The sequence below is a fragment of the Dufourea novaeangliae genome, unplaced genomic scaffold (genome assembly GCF_001272555.1).
Source record: "Dufourea novaeangliae isolate 0120121106 unplaced genomic scaffold, ASM127255v1 scaffold125, whole genome shotgun sequence".
NCBI classification, from domain to species: domain Eukaryota; kingdom Metazoa; phylum Arthropoda; class Insecta; order Hymenoptera; family Halictidae; genus Dufourea; species Dufourea novaeangliae.
In genome coordinates this window covers 5,440,531-5,467,917 of record NW_015374020.1, presented here as the reverse complement: position 1 = coordinate 5,467,917, position 27,387 = coordinate 5,440,531, and the positions used below count along the sequence as shown (strand labels likewise).

The following is a 27,387-nucleotide window of genomic DNA, read 5'->3' as shown; positions in this document are numbered from 1 at the left end:
GAAATCTTTTGCAATTAGTCCTGAGGGACAATATGAGACTAATGACGTTCATTTTGAGCGCTTAATTATTGAGATATTTGCATTTTGCCATCACTAGAAATTTCCATGTTTTAATGCGTGACGAAGAAAAATGATGCCCGTTCTCACAAGTACTAGTTTCTAACTTCGTTTATGAAAATACAAATTCCTAAATATTCTCGCGCCACACGTCTAGGGCAGTTCTGTCCTGATCTTACGCACAAAACGTAATTAAAATCATTTTAAAAAAATAATTAATATTTCATATTTCTCATAAATACTAAGACGGGGTTGTTGTTTAATAATTTATGATAAAATACAAGTTATTCATTTATAAAGCTTCATTACAAGATCCACTAAATAATTTTCTATAACATTCAAAGTTCTAGACATTTTTAGAACACTGAATCTCATATCGATTTCTAAAATAATCCTAGTTCGATGTAATATAGAACGTTATTTTATGAGATAGATTCGAAGTTCGCAGCCATTAGCTCGATATTGTCATCAGTTTACAGTATTTTACCGATGATAATACCGATTCCCAGGCCTCACCACGAGGAGGTTGCTGCGAGTGGAGGCCCAAGGCAGGTAGATGGAATCACAAGTTCTACATCTTCCCACCTTTCACAATAAACCTTATAAATAACTTAAATCTTAACTATCTAATACTATCGGTACCTATACCTAGGTTAGGTATAGGTCTATCCTATACCTAGTCGATGATACCACGATAAACGAGGAAGAAAACGACAGCGGCGCTATCTATGGTAAAACGACCAAGCTACTGATCACTTTGTACTATGTTCTTGACGTTAGACAGCGTTATAATACTCTTTAGACGTACTTTTGACTAAAAGTTTATGAAATACACAATTATATTAATACGACAAACTACAATAAATAACTTGGTAGACATATAGTATTTAATTGTCGCGTCACTGTCGCTTGTTATGTCTTTTACTTAATGTTTATTTTTTTATTAAAACAAACCCGAAAAAGTATTGTTGCATCATCTAGCGACAGGAAAATGATTCTAATTGGCTAGCAGTTTAGCTGTTCTGCCGTAGATGGCGTCAGAAATGTCTCGAGTAATTATCAGACATATTTAATCAAATTGAATTATAACATTAAGGATATCCGTTGATCTCATGCGATCGTGGGCCTTGGATCACAAGTAAATTTAACTGTTCATGTCACTACGGAAATTGATCAAGGACTTCGTAATTTTTTTTTATAGGAGTAACTAGTAACTACAGCAAACCATATTTTATTTACGTTTCAGTGACAATAACCATTGGTCGGGACTGTTGGTCAATTATAACACTAAGTTCTTGCACAATTCCTTTATTGAAAGTCTCTGAGTGATATCAGCAACAGTTACGCAGAAAATAAAGGAACGCTCTCCCCCCGGAGAAGTCGCGTGGCGACGCGAGCCGTCAAGACATTTCGTCGCGCAGTATTAATAAAACCAGTAACTGCTGAAAATCACCGCTTTATTAACAACATTATCGTAAGCATTATAAATACGATTTCATATAGTTCTCATTTTGATTTGGTTCCGACCGGTGTCGTACAGATCTCGTCCGTTAAAAATCGGACCATTATACTGGCAGTATTGTTTTTTGCGAGAGAATGATCTTCACTATGGAAAACTCTATCGATTAACATTGGCGAGCGGATCGCGTCTTTCCGTGTTTCTCGACGATAATCTCGACGATCGTATCGACGACCGACAACAACGAACGACGAGAACAATCACAAATTCTTGCGCGTCCAAACGACGATCCTCGTTGGAAACGTTTAGGTACTGTCGCGCGACGAAAAAGACCGAGTTCACCGAAGAACCCATTGATCTGGAATATCCAGGCGACGATGAGAATCACACTCGGCCTGAGACAAAGTCGAATCTATCCCGTGTGCAAGTCATACGTGTACGAACGACGAACAAGTGAAACGGGAGGAGAACGAATTACGGTCGGTCACCTTGTTTTGATTGCTTGCCACTTTTTCAGTCTCTTCCCTGTCCTACAGATTATTCTCTTCTCTCCCATCCCTCTGCGATTTTCCTCATCCTCTCTCTCTCTCTCTCTCTCTCTCTCTTTTTTCCCTACGGCGCGCGGCGTGTGCGTGTGTTTCTTTTTTTGCGTGTGTACATCGATAGAAAATAGAAATAGCAAAATCTTCAGTTGTTCGAGCTCGGCTTGAACGTCGTGTACTGTGGCGGCTTCTCGATCTTGCAGTGGGGCTTCAGTGTCGCTAAACGATCTGGTTTGAGAAACAGCTGCTCCCCCTGCACAATTTTCATCTTAAGGATCTTAAGGGGATCACCAGCGATCGTTGCATGGGGGAGTCGCGAGAGCGTATATGTCTACCGTCTCTGTGCAGCAACGGTAAGAATCTTTTAAACAATTACTACGATTCTACGGGTTGTTGCGTGGCAAACGGGACGATGGTAAACTGATTAGTCGGAGCAAAATCATGCTTGGTCGCCGAACCCTTGAAAGGTCTTCCTGCTTAATTGCCCCACGTTCAACCGGTTCAATATATCGGATGACGATGGAAACGGGCCTCGTGCGGCCGTTACTGAATTTGTTCCGACTATAGGAATCGCGTGCGGTGTTGTGCAGTGTCATAGGTGAAGTGAAAAAGTAAGCAGGGCCGTTTTACTCTTCGTATACCGATAAGATTATTGTTCTTTAACGGTGCTGTTCAACTGATCGTGCGTTTCAGTGTTTTCTAACCCAAGAGTACATACTCCTCCTTCATGCGAAATCAAAACAGAAGAAGCCTTTGCGCGTGTTCAATATCGTTGTACGAAACGACAGGATCACGCGTTTCGAATTCTGAATATTTACCAGCCCCGAATAAACACCACGTGCACGTTAATACAGTCGATACGGTAAGCAACGTTGCGGTGAACATTGCGTTAATAAAAATAATAACAGCGCGTAATCGACAAAATCAAAGTATTCTCCTGTTTCCCTTCCATTTCCGTTCGGATGAAAACGGTCCTGCACGATGTGTGTGTGTGTGTCTAGAAAGCTGAATCTGAAGAAGATGCCGGGGAAACTGAAGCAAGCAAGAGTCCCGTGTGTTTGTTTTTACTGTACAAAATTGAAAGCAGGACTCTCCTCCGCCGGTTTCACGTTACAATTTTATTTCGTGTTCAGTCGTGGAGGAGCCTTGCTTCCGATCGATCAGAGTGTGACTCGCGGTGTCTCGGTAACGGCATGCTTTTGGCGAACGTGACAGTTTCGTCAAGGGTGCAAGGGGGGTTTTACGTTGACGGTGGGGCGAGGTGTGGTGGGTGGTTCCGATGAGGATAGAGCGCTCGAAGTTCGTTCGAACCGTTTCCAATAGATCGCAACAGCCATCGGTACGAGATTGCGGTCGGTCGATTACAGACCCGAAAGATTTCGGCTTGGTAGCGTCGCCGCAATTTCGTACACAAGTGACGCGCGCGGTGCAATTCGGCGGGGACTTATGCTTTGCAATAATGCCACGCGCGCAATATCCGCGAAGAAATAACGAGATCGCGAACAAGACGCATCCGTGTTGTTCGTGTGCACCGAACATTAACCCGGTTGGTTGGCGACAAGCGGTTTCGAGTCACGAGGCAGCGATGAAATTAATCGTTACAATGATCTCTCGATAACGGTAACAACGCGGCGTGTCGCGATCAAATTAAACGGAGAAACCGGCGCGAGGTGAAAATAAACTCGGCCCGTATCTGGACGTTAACATTATTATGTGTATGTGTACAGGGTGCTCTTTACCGTTTTGCGATCCGATTGAGGATCCAGTTGAACGAACTCCAATCAACTGAGCCGCATGTACGCGCAGGCCAGTTAAGAAGCGCGCGAGTCAGCTCTCTGGCCACTGCTACTTAATTGCGCCTGCGCGTACGTGCAGCCGACTGCTCAGCTGATCGGAGTTCGTTCGAATGATAATATCTCGGAAACGGTGCTTCAGATTACAAAACGGTAAAGGACTTTTCGATTGGTATTTGCATGAGGAATATGCACGTTGCGGTTTGTCCCATCATTTTGGAACACTCTGTACATACGCGGGCAGTACATAAACGTATGTAGTCCGAGCAGATCGTACGCGGTCGTAAAACGAATTCGCGACGATATCGGTCGGGTAACGGAGGGGCGGAAGGGGGGGATCGTTGCCACTAAACGCAACCAACGGAAATTTTCCCTTGAGCGATTAAATCGTTTACGGTTCGCTAACGAGCGTGCACGTTATTCCTCTCTCTCTCTTTCTCACCCACACACACACACACACATTCTCTCTCTCTCTCTCTCTCTCTCTCTCTCTCTCTCTCTCTCGGTGTATCGATTTAAGTAACTAGATGCACGTATGCGCTCAGCGATCCGTGTGTGGTTGTTCGAATGGACGCGCGTGCACAGGCCAGGCTAACTTCCGTCGTTCATCGACACCGTAAAGCCACCTTAAATAAACGTCGGCGTGTTCGCTTCTATTAATTAACGTTACGTAACACCCGCGGACAGTTTTCACGTTATTTTTATCCTCGCAAGCCGCCAGCCAACGCAACGGTTCGATATCGTGGCGCGTGTAAATCGATTAACCGTGGGCTTCGTTAATTAATAACACCCGTGGACGGCGGTTGCACGCCGCTCGAATATCCCTCGGCCACGTGATTTCTTCCAACGACGATTCATTTTATAACCCAACTACTCTCACAACCGTGATATACTCGATAGCTTCTTTCGTAACAATCGTTGCAACATGATCGCGACAATGTTCAGCCGATGGTATATAATTACGAAAGGAATACACTTAATGCGAGTCAGTCTTTCGTTTGGAAACATACGTGGAAGGATGCGCGCGCTGCCGTCGCCGGAAACGGCTCAGTTTTGATGGAAAAACGATGGATGGTAACGTACATCGATTGGTTAGAACGAAAAGCTTGGAACGCAATCGCTTCTCGTCGATACAAGTCGCTTCTTCCATAATGCGGATCAACGTTCATCGGTACATTGGACCCATCCTAGTTAATACCTGATACACGAGAGACTTCTTATGCAGATGATATGTCGCGAAACTGGGCCGTGTTGAATAATTTCGATTGGAAGTCAGGTAGGGGATGGACCGAGTGACATTCGTTAGGCCTGAAGAACCTGGGGCTGCGTCAGGCCTGAACTCGATTTCACTAAACATTTCAATGCTCGAGCCTGGCGAAGTTAAATCGAGGGCAGACTACAGACGTTTTGATTAAACTTCGATTAGATCCGGGCTAGGCTCGAAACGAGGCATGTGCACAGTGAGTGACACTCTCGCTATCAGGAGATCTCTTATAAAATATTCATGATTCATTAAGGAAATGAACGAAACGTATAACATGGTACATGTACCTATTCCGTGCCTCTAGCATTACCATTTTTTTTTACAATCGATAACAATAGCGAACACGTTTTCCTATTAAGTGGGTTCGCTTCTCGTCGAACAAGCGATATGGAAGTTTCTACCATTAATGTAGACATCCCTGTCAAGCCTTCTCGATTTTGTATTAGATCCAACAGGGAGTCCAATTAAACTAAAACTGGCTGTGGTTTGGGTTAGGTCGGGGATACGCGCAAATTGCTCTTCATACTTTCCCACGATAGCACCACCAGTTACGATTGCGTTTGGAACTAATTATTTTCTGCTAAACGTACGGAGTGTTGTCAAACAGAAGTGCAATCGTACCGATTACTACGTTCAAGTCCCGATACTGCGAGAATGGTATCGGTACCATTCTCGATTGAAGCCGCTATAACAACAATTCCTTTCGATCCGGTACCGTTTCGACGTTTGTCTCGACCCAGTTTCGCGGGTCAACGTGCAACGAGAAAATCGTTCGTTCGTTCGTTCGTGGTCCAACCTAACGATCGTTCGTCGTTAATTAATGCGGAAACGGTGTACACCCCGTGTTCGGCTGGCACCGGAAGATCGTAATCGCGTTATGGGAGAAGTGGCTGTATCCGCTACTTACGTACCACGTACCTAAATTAAATTACCTACAAGGAGATTGCGGGTAATTGGGAAAGGGACACCGGCGGGGGAGTGGATGCAACCAAATGCATGCGTAATGCACTCTGCCGACCGCATAAATCACTCAAATGACTATCTAGATCGGGGGGTGGTGGAACGAAGGAGGAGTGGGTGACAAGGGTGACGATGGTCAATACCTGCGAGAGCCTATATTACGAGCGTTATTGCACGAATATTACGGTAAAACTCGTCTTTTCTTTTGACGTATATATACACACGAGTATGTGATGATTGAAACGTTAATCGACACTTTAGGAGCGGTATACAGTAAATCGTCGATGAGTGTTCGAAGGCTCCTCGGCACTGAACATTAAATATTCCATAAACTAATGGCCATATGGGGCTGAAACAAATAACATTGGCTTCAGAATTCCAAGGTCTAACACTGCACTAAACCTCATTAACCTCTTAGCTGTGAGTGACGAGTATACTCTTCATAAATTAATGGTAATTTCTTCGTGTGATGTCGAGTATATGCGTAGTGTGAGAAGAGTAATAACCATTTGTTAATGAAATTACAATTTTCGTGATAACTGAGACATATTTGTTAATTTTAGAATTTTTTAGAATATTTTGAGACAACTTAGGTACACTTTTAAAAAGCGGCAACACAGCTAAGAGGTTAAAAAGTCTGCGTTACACCTGGGGATCTCTCCTTGTCAAGAGCCTTCGAGCACTCATCGACGATTCACTGTATATTACTGCACCCTCACCGTTCGTAACGCGTGTATGTATGTATGTACAGAGGACTCTCGAAGACGAGATATTTGTTTCGTCGGTAATGTACGACGTCGAAATTCTCGGCGAACGGTGAGGGTGAGCTGTTCCCTCGAAACGAGGGAAGGTTTTAACATGGAAACGCGATCGATCGGGGGACGAAAACAGCTAGAATTAAATGATCGCGGCCCAATAGACGGACTGCTCTTATTCATCGGGATTATCTGCATTCGAGTCGAGCACGTGCGCACTCACCGATCTCTCTCGAATACGTGTTCAATATATGTGTATGTATATATACCAGCACGATGCTTTCGTTACGAGAGACCACTTCTCGATAAGTGCGAACGGAAAGTTAGGGGAGGTAGACAGGGAGAGAAAGAAAGGTGAAGTACCAAGGGGGATCGGGAATATCGACGATGTCGCGCGTTTAGAGGGATCTCGAACATCTCGATGGAACGAAAACGGATATAGGAGGATGTGCGTCGACAAGCACGCCTACGCTAATACGTGCGGTTTTAAAAACGATCTCGTTCAAAGGTGGGGATGGGGTTGCAAACGCTTGCAGAGTACTCGAACTAACCACTAGATTCGAAAACTAAGGGGTTCGTTCATGCCAGACGGAACACTCCGATTCTTGCGAAGGTCTCGATCTCGTGTAAACATCTGAAAACGTGTAACGGGGATGACTAGATGGACTCTCGAACTGGGCCCCGCTACATTCTGTGTGTAAAATCATCGATCGAACGCTAAAAATCGTCCATTCTTTTCTAACCCCGTCGAAACTCTCGCTAGGGGGAGGGGGGTAAAAATCATGCTTCGTAAACCTCTAACCGAACGTAATCGCATCGCAAAACGGGGCTAAAGCGCGAACGGAACGAGACGCCGGCACGAGATTCGACCCTTTCTATGCGCGGACCATTCGCGGTACGCAGGTTTTCTCCAGTTTCCTCGGGGCTCTCGTTGGCAAAAACTATCAAAAAAAAAAAAAGAAAAAAAGGAAAAAGGAAAAAGGAACCGTATCTCCGTCCGGTGGTCGACGGAGTAAAAACACAGCGTGAATTAGAGCCGAGAGGGAATTTTATAAATGATTTCGGAGAATTTGCGGGGCGAACGTTGCCGGTGCGCGTAAAACGATTCAACCGGAGGAATCGCGGGAGTATTAAAAAATCTCTTGGAAAAAAACCAACGGGGCTCCTCGAATGGTCAGGGTCTGTGTGCTGCGTCGTTCGCGTGCGTTCGCGCAACTATCCAGGTGAACGAGGGAGCGTAAAGGTGAACGGAGGGGTGAAGGGGAATAAAGTGAAGTCCAAGGGACGTCGCTCAGCGACATCGTTCTCTACTTTTTTTTTTTCATTTTTTTTTGCGAGAATAATTTTTTCGTCTCTTTGTTTCTCTGTCTATCAACTTATCTGACCTGAAGAGTGTATTGTGGTCCGTGGTGTTGCCCGTGGTGATGATGATGCCTCTGATAGTGTTGCTGGGGGTGCGGCGGCGGATCGTGCTGATAACACTCCTGTTGGTACTGTTGCGACGGGACCGGCTTCAGAACGTGATTGGGCCGTTTTTCCGAGGCGTACTGCTGGCTGCCACGTTCCATCGTCTCCACGGCCAAACGTGGATCCTCGATCATCGTGTTCGAGGCCTTTGTACTGAAATAGACCAACCTGTCCGCTCGAATCCCGACAGATTCTATTTCTTTTCGTGATCTTTCCTCGCGGGTTATTCCATTTTTTGTGAACCCACCATCATGGGCGTAGCCAGGTTATCAGTCAAAAATATTAACACCTCGACTGCTACAGTGAAAAGGCTGTACGTAGCCAGACACTTTAGTTTGTTTTTCAAGTCATAATTCATTGCAAATGTATGCGTTTTGTTAACAGAGGCTGTTGGTCGTGTTTCAAATTATACTGCAATATTAAATATTATGCAAAAATTTTGTGACTCTGGGAAGGGAGGGGGGGCGGCAAAAAACCCTCTGCCACCCCTTGGCTACGCCCATGCCCACTATATGAACGTGGTACTAGTGAGCTATGTGTACTACTCAATGACTTGTCTGATCATTATTCGATGCTTCTACTGGTCAGTGGAATGGGAACGACGGGTATTATGGGATCGGGATTTGGGGCCTCCTACTAGGGAGAGATTGGGTCCTAATTTTTTTCCAAATCGACGTTTGGCTAGTTCGAAAGAGTTCCCCCCTCCCGGTTCTCCATGTAAATTACTTCGACGTTTATTCGTGGAAGTAACCAGCGAGGGACGCAAACACCGTGTGCTTACCAATGCACTTGCTGTAGCGCAGGTACCGTATTCCTGGCAACGCAGCATCTATCCGAACGTAGGAAACAAACGAATCCCATTATCAGGACGGAGAGCACCGTAAACCCAGCTACAGCGCCGATAACGAGCGGAATCTGTAACAAATACGGGAGACGAAAAAAAGCTTTCTCCCGCGGCCACGTTGGAACGAGAACCTCGGTCCGCTGCACGCGTACCGAATATTTATGCTCGTTTTAATGAAATACCAAGAGGGACTCCCATACCCCACCTCCCCCCGTGATTTAATTGGGCCGTCGTTCGCCTGGATCGCCACCTGAGCTCGTTCGTTCCCAACGGAACAACGTGGAATATGTACAAGGTGTCCTAAAATAGCTTCGATTTTTATTAAGGAAAGACTGTTTCAAATCACCCAAGGAACCTCTCATTTCCGGGAGTCGAAGCTATTTTGGGACACTCTGTATTATACGAACAACAGGGGTGGGGGTCCGTTCCACGAGTCGCGAGAAACATCATTATAATTACCTGGCCCGGTTCGTCGACTCTCAACATTAACGCCCGACGATCGCTGCCTCGCTCGTTTTCAACGATTACGTGGTACAACCGCTGATCCTCCTTGACCGTGCTGGTCAGCTCCAAAACGGCTGTGTAACAGTCCTCCACCGCCAATGGCTCTAGATCCAGGGCTCGATACCGTGACTCGAGGACCTCACCTACGAATATTCAGACGATCCTCGGTACACGACGGTGTTTACGCTTCCCTGTGCGATTCCGCCTTGAGACCTCGAGGGGCCTTTTCACGCGGGACACTTAGCGATCTTGTGTTCTCGAGTTCTAACTGGCATTGGATTTTTTTTTCTGTTATAGTAATTGAGATTGGCCAGGATTTAAGCCTTGTTACAAGTGTTGCCACATTTTCCGTGTTAATTGTACAATTGAAGTATTTATACCTTATAAAACATTCGAATTCGAACACAGGAATGATACAGACAGTATGAACTTATCGAAGAAACTAATCACCAGCTACCGAGTGTCCGTGAAAAGGCCCCGGTCATTATCTACTATTAATCAGGAGAGAACGAAGGAAGGAAACTGAACTAAGATTCTTCCACGACACTTCGATCGGGAAAAAAGTGAAAGAAATCAAAGCGGGGATTAATGTGTCTGGTACATACGGAGGACAATCGAAATTCTACCGAGGGGAAGAGGTAAAGGTGTCTCTGGATTCGAGAGGCTCGACGGCGCACGATCGAACGGCGTCGTCGTTGATTCTCGGTAGCATCGCTCCGGAGCAGGAAGGATCGAAGGGTCTCCCGTCGCGGAAGTTGCTGGCAGGGCTCGAGGATGACGCGGGAAAAAAGGCGAGTAATTAAAGGGGAGTTCGCGGCTAAAAGGGATGCTCGAATTAATTAATCGCGAGTGTACCACTTTTCAGCGATAAGGAGTACCAATTAGTGGAGAAGAGACGTAGGTAATAAAAAAGAAAAAAAGAAAAATGAAAAAGGAAGGAAAAATGAAGAGACTGAAAGGGCAAACCAAAGACTCGAATACTTTTTCGGCGGTAGAGCTAGGGAGAAGCGGTCTAACCGGCGTGGAGTCTGGTGCTGCCCCATTCCCAGGCCACCAGCCGGGGCTTCGGGTCGGAGCACAGTCGGATTTCTAATTTCGCCGGGCTCCCCTCGGTCGTCGCGACGACAAACTTCTCGGTGATGGCCGGCTTTACCACCTACGACACGCGTTTAACAACTCCTTGAATCGGTCAACTCCCCGGATCTTCTCCGTTCTCAAGATCCGTCCTTGTCCTACGTTTAATAGAGTTTACAGTGGGTGATCAAATTATTATGAACAGACGGAGAAATTACATATTTTATGTTTTTGGTGTTATTATGACTTCATTAAGGACGAAGTATACCTTTTCTTCTTATTTTTAACGTGTAGATACAGAATTTCACTATATTTGTATGTTCAGTAATCGGTGTATACAATAAAACGCATATTTGCACAATAAGAAGTTACCAATTGTGTACTACCGTTGATATTTTGTAAATATGACTTGTTACTGTTATTGCGGCGTACTGGCGATAGGTAAATTAATATCGCGGAGCTCGTTGGAAAGATGGTTTGTTGGTGTGTGGTAATATGCGTTCTAAATGATTCACACAACTTAGTAACAGACTTAGACTTTAATATAAACTTTACAATGTGATGTATGTGTATGTGTGTACTGGTTGTGTTCTGACTGATCGATGTGTTCTTTTTCACGGTTGAATGTGTTCTGGTGAATGAGTGAATGTATAGATGCTTATTGGAACGGATCGAGTCGTGATTGGTGGAAAATGCATAATTTTGGTTGGTGTAGATGGTCCAAGAGGTGGTAGTACGAGTTGAAAGAAGTGTATTTTCAATTCCGCCCCTGATCAAAATTTAAATGACTGGTACTTCGAAGTGTTCGTAATAATTTGATCACACACTGTACAGCTACACCTGTTTTCGATCGCTCCTCCACCTTCGTTCGTTTCTGAACTTTCGGACAATCATTCTATCACTTTCATCGAAATCGGTTTCGATCGATCGCGTCAAGGTGCAGAAGTATGTCCGCTAGCACTCTGTTTTTCAACGTCTCTATGTTTCGACAGCGTTTTCGAATCAACATTTATGCACTGAAATCACAACGTTCCAATCGATTCCGGGAAATATCCAGGAACCACGCAAATGGTCCTCGATGGTTCACGGATCGAAATACGCGGAGGTGATGCGAATGAAAACATTGTAGCTGCAATCAACCGACGGGAGTATTTCGTGAAAATGACGTTCCATTCGGATGTATATTTTTTTTTCTCTACCTCTTCCGTTCGCTCTTCGCCCGGTTAAATATGAATTTTTCATTTCATATTTAAACACGTCGCGGTGGTAGTTGGCGCGTGTGTGCGCGCGTGTGCGTCAACAGTTCACGATGTACACGCCCGCATAGCTGTACAGTGATTTTATTAATTATTCGTGGACGGCAATCCTCTGTTTCTCTCGATTACATTGATTTCGCAATAAAAACACCGAGAACCGTTGACACGGGTACCAGTGACGCGTTAAAAACGTCGGTTTCCGCGATTCCCGATATTTTCCGGTGGCTGGAGAGCGATTAAATTTTTAACAGATTCCGATCGATTTATTACTAGCCCCGGGTCTAAAGTTTTCCAGATAAATTTTCCGACGAAACGGGGAATCATGCAACGTTTTACGTTTGTCGTTCGTGTGTACAGTGTGTTAAGAAATAATAAATTCTGTCATAATTAATGGTCGTCACTCATGAACAAATTCAGTCGATCCGAAATTTGCAGGGTATTAGGCACTAATATACTAATAAACTTCTACGTTACACATTATTTAAAGATATCATGACAAAACAAAATTAGAAATTTTAAAATAATAAATGATAGCTTATGTTGTAAAAAATGTGGTGAAATGATCTGTCAATGTTCAAAGACTTAATATATCATGAAAATTAATAAGCTTACTAAATATTAATTTTCATGATACACATATTAAGTTTTATTACGCATTTCTTACCACACTGTATCTTTAGCTTTTATCTTTATACTTGATTACTCGACGGTCGTGGATCTTACCCTGGGCGCGCCGACCACTTGCAGAGACACAGGGTCGCTTTTAACTTCTCTGACGTTCCCGTTGATCTTGTTCGAGGCGAGACATATGTATTGACCCTGCTGCTCGTACGTAACGTTCGTCAGGATCAATCGCTGCCCGGTGCCGCACTCCATTGGCATCCGGCCGTCGGCGAAGATCTGGGCCCATCTGCTCCCACGGAAAGAACCATTGTCGCGGTTTCGAATACGACGTTGCCTATTACCCTATCGCGTGCAACGGTGCTTTGGCTATTTGGCAAACGGAAACACGTCTACGGCCGTGCGAAGCGTAATGTTTCTAGGTACAAAGAAAAAGAAACAAAGGAAACTTAAGAAAAAAAAAAAAGAGAAACTATAAGTGTGCAAATAAACGGTAATAAATGAGATTAAGAACTTCGTGCAACTACTGAATCGGTGCTCTTCTTCTTGTGTTTTTAACAGAAAGAAAGTAAGGAAGGTTTCTTAATTCCTGGATTTTAATTGAAGAGCACTGATTTAAAAAATAGTAATGGAAAAATATTTCAGTTGTTATTCTTCGTTTGCGATAAAAAGACATCTTTTTCCATGGCATAAAAATAATATTTAAATTTCAAATCAATGGGTTTTCGAACGCCCATTTAGGAGTTCAGAAGCTTAATTTGGGTGTAAAAATGAAAATTTCGAAACCAAACTTGGTAAAAATGTATTCAATGTTCATATTTATTAAACAAAAATATAAAATTCCCATTTTTACATCGAAATTAAGCTTCAGAACTCCTAAATCGGCGTTCTGTACTACTGTGCGACAGTCGTAAAGTGGAAACGGTTCTTGTACCGGAACCGAACCGTTTCCACACAAACTGTTCTTTTTCCACCCCTGGTTAAGTGTCGGAGAGCACGCAGATCAGGTCACCTGTATTCAGCCGGCGGTATTGAGTCGGCGTTGCACTCGAACGAAGCGCCGGAAAAGAGGAGCGCTGTAGTCAGCCGATCGGGTCCGACCGAGCTGATCGTCGGTGGATCTGCATGGAAACGAGAAACGACCCTATTGAATGCGCGAACGTTAATATTATGAGGGGGGATAAACGTTTAAGCAGCCACGAATCGGTTCGTGAATCGACGCTCGCGCATCCAACGGTGAAAAGACTGTTTTAACGTCTGATTAATTCGCGACAATGATCGATGCTCGGCGTACATTCTAATCCCGACGCTGTTCAAAGCCCTCCGATTCGCAAACATTTAAATGCACAATGTGTCACCGTTGCATATGATTCGATAGCGTTTGCCTTTCCGAGATCGATATTCGTCGAGTACTATTTCAGGACGCATGCTTGTCGCGATAATAAACGACGATAATAAAGCCTCTATTCTTAGGAAAGAACAATCATCTTTCTCGACGATTAATCGTGTGTGTCTGTGCCTCTTACTTAACAGACCGTTTATGTGTCAGCATGGTAGAAGGGTTAATCGCGGATATTTTCAGGACGGTTCACAGATACGGTATATATATAGACAACAGGGGAGTGGAAACGAGGACAGGAAACACTTACAGTTCACAGATACTTGAACGGACACGGGGCTGCTTTCACCCTCGGTGTTCGCCGCCTCGCAGATATAGACCGCCGCGTGATTCCTGTAGATCGGCGAGAACAGCAGGGACTCCCCTATGCTCGCCACCTCCGTCACACCGAGGCTCTTTGTTTTCCTCCAGAGGATCGAAGCCGGTGGATTCGCGTCGGCCAGGCATCGAATCTCCAGTTGATCTCGACCTTCTTCCAGCTGGCCGGTCGGTACGCCGACCAGTCTCGTTTCGGGCGCGTCTGAAAAGTGTATATATCGTAGAATTTGGAACAGAGAGTATGTATTTGTAAGCTCGTGACACATACACCTGGCTACCTAGGATCTAAAGTCCTCGATATATCACGACGACTTAAAACGGTGTTATCCATGTCCTCGCTGTATTCATGTCGGAACGATTCCACATTGTTCACCCCCCATTATCTCCTCCGAATAATCGGGGATTTTAATTACACCCCCTCGGTAATCGCGGTAAACACCCCGCAGAGGACCAATCTAGAGAAATTAATTTTCTCCTTAAAAAAGTTCCCCGTTGTCCGGCGGTGGGGGCAAAAGGCGAGGGGTAGCGCGACGGGGTGGTCCGACAAACGAGACGGGAGATTTAATCGGAATGGCACAGAACGGGAATTTGCTATCACGGTTTTAATCATACCGAGGCGAGTCCATTCGCGGCGAACGCAGGAGCACTGGCGAAAAATAAACACTCGGCGATGGGAGGGAGGGGCAAGAGTAAACGCGGCCCTCGAGCGGCGAGTTTTCAGATTTAAATCCTTCGTTAATGAGCGCGTAATTAAAAGTAGATCCGGGACTGTGTCGTTCGTAAGCCTCGTCGTCGATTCGGTACGCGCCTCTCCAGTTCGGGGGCCGAACCGATGCGACTGTGACACGATTCGATCGATTCCGGTCGGCTGCCGCCTCGTACACCCGCTCGAAACAAAGACTATACTGGTTCTCTCTGTATCGGGAGCAGAGTGAAAAACGAAAAGAAGAAAGAAACAACGATCGGGAAACCGATAATGGAATGGAAAACAATAGAGCACACGCGGGCGTATACCGAAGCGAAGCGACACGACGCGAAACCCGCGTGGATTCGAGGCACGAAATAATGAATCAGAGTCGAGGCCGGTCGCCTCCGAGGTATTTCGTTATTCCTTGTCAGAAATAATTAGTTAGCCCGCGTGGCTCGCGAAAAAATTCAATTACACCTGCGAGCACGCGAGCGCGGTTAATCCCACGGCTGTTTTCCCAACGGAAGAGGAACCGGAAACCTGGGTGGAATCTATATCGGAGCCGATTCCGGTCCGCTTGGTTAATCGATGCGCGCGCCCCGCCTGGAAAAATCGTCGGCCAACGGAGTTCTTTTTGTTCCCACGGAGAATAATTAATCGACGAATTCAACAGCGATCGATTAACCGTTCGTGCCCGACAAAAGAAGTTAATTGGCCCTCCGCGATGAAAGATCGGAGCTTGCAACGTTCCCCCGGAATAATACATCGTCGCGAGCCCGTGGCTCGATGAATGCGGTTCGAATCGTTCGATTTTTTTCTTTCTCTTTCACGAACGTTCCACGGCCGGGCTGAGAATCGCGTGTCCCATCGTTTGATTAATGTCGCTCGACAAATGCACGTTTATGACGCAGCTTGCGTGCTGGTTTTGTGTTCGGAACAATTACGAACGGAAAGACGACTCGCAGTGGTTCGGTATAAACATTTGACAGCGCATATTATTATTTTACTTATATTATTATATGTTATATAACACAATTATTAGTCGTTATTATATAAATAAAGAAAAATACAAGCTTTTTCTCGCAATATCCGGTAGATGGAAGTTTCGATCTTATTAATTAATTGTTCGAAAAATTTATCTAATATAATTATAATAGTAAGTCGATATGAGTTTCTTGGAAGATAAAAGAAATTTCTTTTCGAGCACCTGAACAGTTAGATTTTGATTCCGGACCATTATGCAACTGGCCATCGTAGCGGGCCACGTACGAGTTCCATTGAGTCGGTTAACCGATCTGAACGTAATGTGGCTCGACTCTGATGTCCGTCGAAATGACGTATTAACCACGCTGCTTTAGCAGAAAGCAATTTACATGGTTAAATAGTCGCTCAGTGGAATCGCATCGTGGATACGAAAAGTTTCGCGAGAAGTCGGTGCTTGATTTTAGTTCCGGTCCATGGTTGAAACAAAAGTCTCGATCCGTGGTGGTCGGGCGTGGAAAACAATTTACCGTGTTAATACGCAATTATTCCTGCCCCTCCCTTCCTCCCCCCGGCTACCCTCGACCTCGGGCTCTTCCCGTTGATTTAAACGAATGAAACTGCGTCCCGACCGCCGAGAAACGTCACAAATGACGGTTAATTAATGTTGGAGCACAGATCCAAATTGTATTAATTAATAATTTCAACCCCGACCTATTTCCCGAGTGGGCAAAAATAACAAGCTTCCATTCAGACTTGGAAAATACGATTACGCGACTGGCAAAGAGAGAACAGTGTAGCTGACGACCGTGGAAGCTCATCATCCCCCGTGCGTCTTACCCTTGTCGCAACTCGCGCTCCGAGCCAGGGGCACAACCGGGCTAACTTGCTTCCAACAGTAATTATTTCTTTTGTCTCTCGGATCAACGACCGCCACGAAGCTCCTGGAACGATCAAACGTTTCCCTATTTCTCTTAGAAGACCAACGGGTGGTTCTTGGTAGGATTCTTCGATCGGTCGATCGAACACGAACTAGAGAGAAACATCGAAGACCCATCCTGTTCCCTAATCGTCTTCCCTAGCGCAAAGAAGAAACGAAATCCTTCCGTGAGACGAGAGGGATGGATTCCGTGATCGGTAATGACGTTGTCTGTCTGTCGGTAAAAAATACTCGTTCCTCGGTGTGTTCGTTCCAACGATCGGAAAAGCAGCCATTATTCTTTCGTTGGGAAATAGCGTGCAAGTAGAAACAGCCAACCAACAGACAGACACACAGCCGTACGATAAAACCACCAACGCACGAAGCGAGGGTTTACTCGATCCGTCCCGAGGAAAATATCGTCGAACGTGAGTAGGTTTTACCAGGAGGATAAAACATATACAGGGTGTAACAAAAATGTTGTCCGACCAGGAAATGGGGCACTCAGCGGGTGAATTGGAACAAGTTTTTCTTTAGCAATGTAATCTGAGGCTTCGTTCCAGAGATATTAACGAAAAACCCCGACCAATCAGAGCGCGAGTTTGCCAGCTGAGTTCCCGCGGTAGATCACTGACTCAGATACATTATTGCTAAGGAAAAACTTGTTCCAATTCACCCCCGAGTGCCCCATTTACGAGTCGGACAACATTTTTGTTACACCCTGTATATTCAGAAGGGAATCGTCTGAAAAATCTCGGTCGAGGAATTAGCTTTTCTTTGAATCTGTGGGCGAGTGTTTCAGGTGCGAACGCGGAAAGTCGAAATTCAAGCCGAGAGTTGGGGTCGGAGGTGAACGATGAAAAAGTCGGCCGTCGGGGCGCGGGATGCGCCCGAATCGAATCGTCGTTTCTATGGGCAGTGCGGGTAGCTTGCGCAGCTGTTCATTTCACGTAACAATGATTTCGAAATACGCGCGAACGAACACTCGCTGACCCATTCACAATTTCAGTTGCACTCTCTCTTTCTCTCTGTTTCGTCCACCGTATACTTGTTTCTGTTCTTCCTTTTCCCTTTATTACCCTTTTTTACCGTAGCTGTCGGCATTTTGTAGCAAGTCGCGCGCACGCTTGCGGGGTCTGGGTGATCCTCTGGGCGATACTCTTCCCGCCTATTCGGCCAACTGGACGGCCCTATTTGTGTGGTTGCACAGCGTGTTTCTCCGCGGCAGAACCTCCGCCAGCTGTTTCGAAACCCCAATCCCCACTTTCGTTCACGTTTGTTTCTATTTCATTCCGTCGACGAATTCCATTCCACGGGCTTCGCACGCGCCGTTGCTCGTCAACGCGGCGTGATTGACATCTTTGGATCGTCACTGCTGCGCTTTTATTTTTGCAATCCTTTTTTGCGATCGATTCTTCGGCCGGTAACAGTGTATGCAATCGATTCTCCGAACTTTTCAACGATCGATCACAGTTTCCCCTGAACGGGGCTTGTTTGAATATTAATTTTGCGTAAGAACGTAGCAATTTTATAGGAAATTGTTAATTAACACGTTGATTGCCACGTTACACAGATATAGGTGACACGTTGCACAAGGGACTGGATTATTTAAATATCCTTGCAAAATGGTTGCGTAAAATTAATATCACGGTACACAAGACCAACAGCCTTTATTGACTGGACGTGTACAGGGTGCTCCGATTGAATCGACCCACTCGAATATCTCCGAAAGTATTGACGATATTGGGAAATGTTTCAGACAAAAGTTTAATGATAACAAGGAGCACACTGTTTGATATGTGGATGTATAGAGACAATATGGAGGTCAACTTTGTTTTTTTTAAATGTAATCGTATATTTTTTAATGCACCTTGATGTTACTTGCAGTTTCCTACATAAATATAAGATATATCTCAAAACTTTATACATTAACACCTAAATGGACAATTCTAAGCGTTCATATAGAAAAAGTTACATCAGAAAGTATGCCCCCTATACCATTTAACTTTTGTCTGAAACATTTTTTAATATCGACAAAAGTTATGAAGACATTCAAGTGGATCGTTTTATATAGGCAATCCTGTATACTGTCGACGATTTATGACTTAAAAAACGAAGTAAAGCCGTGTCTGGCTAGGCACGGCCTTTTTCACTGTGCCAATCAACGTGTCAGAGTAGCGACAGCTGCATGAACCACGGTACTTTCAATGCGACGCGCCGCGACAATAATCGAGCTGCATATCTTCTGGAATCCGAAGGATCACGAGATAATTTCGAGTTTAAGTACAGTGATATAGTTTTCCATGATTCAACAGCTTGACTCGTCCCCAGCGCTTATACGGTTCACTATTTCCATCCCGATATTACCGTTCGCGACCTCGTCGTCGTCGATTTTATTAGCGAATAATTTCCCCTCGGCTCGGGGATCTCGCTGGGGGAATATTTACGCCCGGGGAATAGAAAACGCGGAACCGACCTCGAAACAGTAATAACTGGGGAGCCCGGATCAATTGCTCGTATCATATTAAATTAATGCGAGTGACACGGTAGTCGACGTGTTTTGCTCTTCCGTGTGGCGTGCGTGCGGGCCACGCCGTGATTCCCAACGAATTTGATTATCGACGGCCCAATACTCCGGAACGGAACCGAACGAAACGGTACGAGAGACCAGAATGAAACGGATGCGCGACGGAATATCGATCGGGGGGAAAAAGGGGATGGTACAAAAAAATTTCGTATTCAGGTACGGTCGATCCATGGGGGGGGGCTCACGAACTACAACGTTATTATCAGAGCGGCCGTTTTGAAGTTTACCGAAGACTGCAGGTGGGCAGGGGGTGGTGGCGAAACATCCAACCCCCAGCTGTACATTCGAAAACTACGTGCCCTCGGTGCATAAATCGCGTCAGTCTCTCTCTCTTGGAGTTTTCAATAAATTTCGCAAGCCCCGGGTATTCGTTTTCGGACAATGCTTCATGAATATTCGATCGGCATCGGTGCCAGTAAATTACGGGCAAACGAGCGCAACGTTGATCGAAACAAATTCATTATCGCGTAGCGGGACGACGACGACGGGTCGCGGGGCGGCCGATAAATTTCCCCGTAACGCGGACAGGAGAAATGTCCGATCGAGCTAGCGCAGCAGCAGACTGTCCAACGTCCTCGTTACGTTGGGATTCCTGTTTCTGGATGTACAGTACATCCTCGGTTAGTGTTCGAAGACTTCTCGTCTGTACCAAGGACAGGTTTTCCCAGGTGTAACGCTGACTTTTTAACCTCCTAGCTGTGTCTCCTTACCTACAAATGGTAATTATTTCTTTTACATGACGCGTATACTTGTTGTTACGTAAAGAAATTGCTATTTCTTCATGATGAGTATACTCGTCACTCACAGCTAAGAGGTTAATGAAGTTTAGCACAGTGATAGAGATTGGAATTCCGAGACCAATAATATTTGTTTCAGCCACATGTGACTATTAGTTCAGGAAATATTTAATCTTCAGTGGCGAGGAGCCTTCGAACACTCATCGAGGGTTCACTCGAAGGAACTTTTCATTTGGGTCTCGATTGTACCGTTTCGGGTGGAAAATTTGCTGTTGGAAAATCAGTGAAAGCGACGGAATCTCATGTAACCGACAAATATACATATACTCGTCGACGTATTTAAATACTTGTCACACCGTGTCAACGTTGCTATTGTGTCCCGTGTATTCCAGTAAGGGCGTACAACATGGTTTTAGACGATACTCCGGATAAAAGTTAATTAACGAATTTGTGCACGCGCCGTGGCTTAATTAAAGAGAGCGTGGTGGGTGCGCGCGCGCGTACGACGGCGCGATGAAAAATTCTCGGGAAACGTTGAAACAGAAATTCCCGCTGCGCGACACAATAGATGCAAAATGTTCGTTACTACGCCCTCGAAACGTGTTTCCTTGTTTCTCCCGGGTATTCTCCCTCACTCAACCCCTGCCCTTTCACCCCCCGCCCCTTTTGTTCGATCCATGGTCACAGTCGCCGGCAAAAACAGAGGTGTTTGAAGTTTACCCAAAGACCCACCAGGAATACGGTTCAACGAATTCGCCGGTTGGACTCTCCTCCGCGTCAGCTGCACGTTCGGAAGCCTGCACATCCGCTGTGCATAAATTCGACCGATCCGTTCCTCAATCCTCGGCCCCCCGGAAAAAACGTGACTTTTCAACGAACTTCGTTTACGACTGTCTGTGTCCCGGAGAGAAATTCCCGATGGACGTTAATACAATGTTCCGAGCGTTACTGTATACAGTAAATCCTCGATCAGTGTTTGAAGGCTCCTCGATATTGAATGGCCGTGTGCGGCTGAGACAAATATCATTGGCTTCAGAATTTCAAGCTCTATCAATTTGCTAAATCTGATTAAAAAGTCAGCATTACACCTGGGGACGTCTCCTTGTCAGTGCCTAGGAGTCTTCGAACACTCATCAAGGATTTACTGTATTACGAGCCGAGACAAAAGAACATGGAAAATCTAAGGTTTGTGGAATATGGGACGGTCGAAGCTTTAATCGATGATCGTTGATGTCGTTAGCCGCCGTTCTAATGAAGTTTCCAAAGTGGAACGACCTCGTTAGCTAAAAGACCGTAGAAAGTATTTCAATCTGTACTGTGCACACTCGTATGGAAAATTCTAGTCTCATTTACGACCACAAAAATGCACACATTACTGTGATATGTGAACGAGTGTGGTATAGGTTGGAGTATGTGACCGAATGCAGTGTAGATCGGTCGTGGGTATGATTGTAGCTGAGCGAGAGAGGTTTCCAAGAGGGAAGTGCGAATGACGTCCTGTTTCGTTTCGTGGGACTGTTTAGGCTGGGTACCGGGTGATTGGAATTTCTAGGAATGTTGTGCAGTTCGAGAGCGAGGAATGCAAGGTTTGGGTGTGTGTTGTAGATGTGGATGCTTAACAGATGGTAGAGTGCATGATTTCGGGTTAGTCTGTTAGATGAAAGTAGAATTATCTGTCGTTCTCATATACAGTGACTCGCAAGTTTGTTCAGATACTACTGAAATAACAATTGGGTGTTAAAATGTCTGGCTACGTACAGCCTTTTCCACTGTGGCATTCGATGTGTTAATATTTTTGCCCCCACCCCGACTGATAACCTGGCTACGCCCATGGTTTCATATTTGCATAAAAATCCTCAGTCTATTTATTATTACTTGTTGTGTGTCTACCTTTTAGTACACCCGTTTATACAATCTCTTATTCCCACCCGTCCACACTCGACTTTATTTTATTGCAGAAACGACTGAAAAGATTCTCGGAAGCGACGCGTGACCTCGCCTCTCGGGGCAACCCTTTTATCTCTAAGTTTCTCCCGTAAGAACCATCCAGAAATTGAAGGGCAGACAGTTCGAAACAGCAGCAAACAGTCGACAATCCATTCGCATCGGTTGCTCACCGGTTGAGGAGTGTATCAACGGAGTGCAGGCAGCCGTTGCGGCAAAGTAAACGTCGGGTGTTGAGAACACGGAACGGTGACGAGGAGCGGTGGTGGAGTCAAGGAGCAAGAGGGTGGAGACACGACGACGGGACGATTCGAAATTCCCGTGGGGACGGGGGTTCGGGTCGACGCGACATCCGAATGCATCTCCAGGTCCTGGGCGAACTTTTCAATTTGCGTCGGAAAAGTCCCAGCCGGCTAATCCCCCCTAATCAATACACGCGATCAGTCGCCACCCCTGCGGTTTTTCATCCGTAATACTTGTAAATCGCGTCCAGAACGTGGCAATCCCGCGAGAATCGTCCTGGGAATGGGGTTCGATCGAGATTTCATGGGATAGATTTCCACGGGGTAGGTAGAAGGAAAAATTTTACTAAAAATTGTGATCGCCCAATCGACTCTGCGATTCATTACAAATGAACCGTTTGTTGAGATTAAATAACCCACTTTGAGTCTGCTGCGAAAGAGGAAAAGGGGTAGAATTATTCATGATTCTATCCACTGTGTTAGTTTCCACTGATAGATCAAACGGATGAGGAATTATAATTATTGATAAACTGGATAAACTAGTCCAATTGCCAACGTGATAATCTGGGAAATGTGTAAACTATAAAACGGTTGTTTACGTACTCTTCCTCGCTGGGAACACTAAAACACAAGCGTCGCGGGTTTTTATTATCTGCCGGTCGTCGCGTAACTTTTTCCGTACTTCTGTTCCCGGTTCTTCTTTTTTTTTTACGATTCCACCAGGACACAACGTTTATATCCTCGTTTCCCGGTCGATGACTCTGTCGATTAAGTTGATTTTCAGCGAGCAAGGGGATATCTTTCTGGATTACCCCGTGAGCCAGAGGAGGAACGACGGTTTTCGAGCGGCTCGAACAGATTCGCTGGCCATCAGTCACTGTTGCCCCCGCGGAACCGGTGTTTCGCAAAAACCGATTCAAAATCGTCGAACGATGCAGCGGAGCTCGAATTGTCGATAAGGTCGAAAAGCAGGATGTCAGGACGCGGCATTTTGAGGGAGATTGATGAGGGCTTGCGGTTAGCGGCGTGTGTACAGAGTTAAATTGCTGCACGGTGGGGGTAGTTCCGAGCTCGTTGGCAGCGAGGGGAGGGGTGGTTGAGGTCAGCTCGCCCCTGCACACGCAGCTTTCCTGTCTGGCTGTCGTTAACACCGATTTATTTGTTGCTCCAACGTTCTTCCGCGTTTTTACGCGGCAAATAACCGTGTAGGTACCGGTAAATACGTTCCTAACTGCACAGATCCGTGAGTAACATTTGTTTCACGCGTTATTAACGTCGTTGATACGTGATTAGTCGGACAGTCACATCAGGTATAAAAATATAGTACTGATAATTTGCATTATAGCTCCATGTGACTTTGTAATCAAGTACCGATATATCGATATTTCTTTGGTTTAATTAACTTTTTGCCGAGATATCGGAGTAATAATGGAATCTTTGAAAATTTTAAATTCATTGTTAATTTGTGTTTAGAGGTTAATATTTGTTGGTCTTACGTTGTATAAATTTTGTTATAGTCACGAAGAAAATTCAGGCTGTAGAGGGTTAAAAATTAACCTATAATTAAGCTTTCTAAATTTAAGCTTGTTTATTAATATGTACCTACGACGGTATAATAAATATATCAGAAGACGTAAGAAGAACGATGTAAAGACGAGAAGATAAATGACATGAATTATACGACTTCATTCATACAAACACAGTAATGTTTAATTCCTTGCACTAGTATTCCGTGATATTGTAACTCGCCTGATCACTCAAATAAGGAAAGAACGTTCCGTAACCATACTGAAAGGAATAATCCTTTTTTCCCCGTTCTCCTACCCGAGCAAAAGCCACGGCAGCGTGATTTTAATTTCACTCTTCGCCTTAGCTTCGTTCGGAGCGCGCGCGCGCGCGCGTCGCAATTCAAACAAATTCGATGCATTCCGGCAACCGTGCGATCGAACTCCGCCCGATATCCCGGAATTACTTGCGCGCTTCTACCGGGAAAATTGTTTCCATCGTCAAGAATCTCGTTAAAAAAGAAGCTGAAGCAACGCACCGACGCGGGGGCCACGGGCAAAAAGTTGGCTGCTCGACTATTATCCAACGGAATCTCTTTTCCTCGACGAGTGGGGGTGTTTTCACGACGGTTATTCTTAAATATTAATCCGTTCCATGATCCGTATTAGTATTAAGCGCCGCTGGAACGTTATAGGACGTACGTATAATATAAAGGGACGCTTTACGGTAAACTTAAATCCCGTTTATGCTAAAACCCTCCGGGTACGATCCGTTCTAACTCTCTCCCAATATATCGTCTGTTAAACTAGTTCCCGGAATTAATTTCGCCTGATCTTAATCCCCGTTGCTCGGCCGGGCCACGATCGTTTTCCCGTTAAAATGCCAAACCGATAGAAAAATATTTGCTTTCAATATCGTCCACGGACAGACTGTCGTCGACGTTCGATCGGTGGCTTCCATATGACGGGTTCTTGGTTGCTATATACATCCTCCATACGTTGACAATAATAAAATATCGAGACTAAAGATTATATTACGAAATAACGTACAAACTGTAAACACTAAGAATAGAAAGAAAAATAAAGAAAACAGTGTATACTCACATCGTACGTCGAATCTCACTTCCGTGCTGGAGGACATGGTCGGGTTCGCGTACGCCGGATGAATCGCGACGCACCTAATCGGCTGTCCGTAACGTGACCGTTCCGCCATAATCTCGCAGATGCTGTACGTCGCCCAAGTCCGGGGATTATCTATCTCCGTTGAGTTTACCTGAGGCCTCAGAGTCCTCAGCTCGGTCTCGCCCACGTACCTGCGCGGAATTTCACCCCCACCCCGATAAATTTGCATTTCCAATGGCCGTTTCTGTAACAACCTCCGCACGGGCTGAAATCCCACGGACACCGACCCCTCGCGCGCTCTCGCCCCCACCCTTAAATCTTCTTCTTCGACTTACACTCCGTTCCCCCTTCACCTACGCAAACTATCACCCTAACTCTCTCTCTCTATTCCTCTCTTTAGTTACGTCTATCCTTGTCCCAACTGTTTTCCCTTCTCGTGCTTCGGCTTCGTTGCGAAACCAAAGATTGGAGCGGGTAATCACCCCGAGAGGTTTGCCTCTCCACTTGGGAATCTCAGAGTATCTCGAGTTCTAAAGTGGAGATTTCGTTGTTCCCCCCCCCCCGGGGGGGGGGGGGGGGGAGGGAGGAGTCACGTTGTAGCACGAGTCGCGAGGGAATTGCGATTTTCTAGCCCCGAAATCGAGGCTCCGCGAGTCAATGGAGCCAGGGCGACGCGACCGCAGGAGGAGGCGTGCATTCCAGGCACCATAAACTTTACCCTCGACGCGGCTCTCACCGATACGTGTCTGTACAGAAACGGCGGGATCCATTTACCCGGGATTATTTACTGCACAGATTGCGTCCGTTTCGCGGGCACGGATTATCGCAATAAATAACGACGCGTGTGTACGATCATCTGGGGTTACGGGAGCTGTTTATTCCGATGAAAAAAGAACATTCTCGAATAGAAGGAAAGGAGGATCGATGGAATAATCTCGGGGCACAGTGGTCAAGAATTAAAATTTAGTTTGAGTGGTCAAACACAAATTTCTTTTATGTTAAAATAAAAAAATAAAATTGATTTATTAACCATCAAGGTTTGTTCCATGGATTAATGCACGAACTTAGAGCGTTTCGTATCAGAAATCTCAAAAATTCGGAAAATGACGTATTACGTGAAAACAAAATCTCTAGAAAGTTCATTTTAAACTTGAAAAATAGAGGAGAGTTCCCTGCATACAGCAGTGTATTTATTTATTAAATTGGTAATTATTAAGAATTAGAAGAAAGGAAGATAGCGTTGCTGCACTAAAACTTATCAGCGAAGTAATAAATGACTAACAATTAAATGTTCATTCTGGACTACTGTGCGACGTCAGGAAATCAGAAATCTCTTCGTGTTACTAATAAACGCACGATATAATCCCGGAAGCTCCGCAGAGATTCCCGAGTTCTCGATGCAGTTTAGCTACGCGATCAAACTGCTCGACGCGTATTCACACTCTCGGCAACGTCAATTAAGTCGATTCACAGGCGACAGGTAGGATAGGGGATCCCCACACGTAGGCGATGGTGTGGGAAACGAGTTTCCCTCGAAATTCCGCGGGGTTGCTCCGGCACGCGCCCCGAGTCGCTACCCCCGCTAACTTTCCGGGACGAGTCAAAGTTTCTCGGCCGAACCGAAGCGGCTGGTTTTCCGTTCGCCTATAAATTAATTAACGTTCTCTCCCTCCTCGGCGTAGCTTATCATCTTGAACGCCGTGGCCCCTCGAGCCGGTTATGATCCACGTTTCGATCCGTCGCCGTCGAGCTTTCTGTTATTTCTACGCCTCGGGAGCGCGGGAAAATCCTGTAGCTCCTTAACTTCGCCTACATAGATACCTCCAGCCCCGAGAGTGGATCATGATTATTCATAGGGGCAGTCGAACAGAGCCGTGCCGCTACCATCGGAGAAGATCCACAAGGTGCATTAGGGGCCTGGGGATGTTCGCGAGGGGAAAACTAACCGGGGCGGGGCCTCGAACAAACGAGGAGGGGTCTGTGCATGTATTGGCGAAGGCTGGTTGGATGGTTACGAGTCCAGAGGTTCTGCCACTTTCAGAATAATACCGAGCTATCTCTCCTCTTCGTTTCTTTTTGCTGTTCGTTAAATCTGCAGTTACGATTCATAAAGCCACTCGTTTCCCTTCCATCGCGCTGGCCTCCAGCGACCAGAGGATTGAATTTAAAAATTAGATTAGCAATCCCTATTTCACGTTTCCTGCGTGTAGCCCTCTACCTCCGGTTTTACTTGTCGAGGGATGGTCGGTCGGGAGGAGGATATTTAGCTCGAGACGCTCCGTTCGATCTCGGGAAACTCGGAGTAATTACAGCGGTAATCGTTCGATCACCGGGAAAGCTCGTTCTTCC

General features: G+C 45.5%; 1 protein-coding gene across 1 annotated transcript in view; it reads right to left on the bottom strand.

Moving 5' to 3' along the window:
* Positions 1-2,151: 2,151 nt before the first annotated feature.
* The window catches only part of LOC107189022 (B-cell receptor CD22-like), a 39,747-nt gene continuing 14,511 nt past the window's right edge, over positions 2,152-27,387 (bottom strand). The window contains exons 4-12 of the mRNA XM_015577451.1: positions 25,021-25,229; positions 14,246-14,515; positions 13,609-13,717; positions 12,699-12,885; positions 10,663-10,801; positions 9,601-9,788; positions 9,079-9,212; positions 8,216-8,450; positions 2,152-2,311 (exon numbers count right to left, since the gene is read on the bottom strand). Of these exons, the coding sequence (XP_015432937.1) occupies positions 2,204-2,311; positions 8,216-8,450; positions 9,079-9,212; positions 9,601-9,788; positions 10,663-10,801; positions 12,699-12,885; positions 13,609-13,717; positions 14,246-14,515; positions 25,021-25,229 (1,579 nt within the window). The 3' untranslated portion in view covers positions 2,152-2,203. The remainder of the gene's footprint in view (positions 2,312-8,215; positions 8,451-9,078; positions 9,213-9,600; positions 9,789-10,662; positions 10,802-12,698; positions 12,886-13,608; positions 13,718-14,245; positions 14,516-25,020; positions 25,230-27,387) is intronic.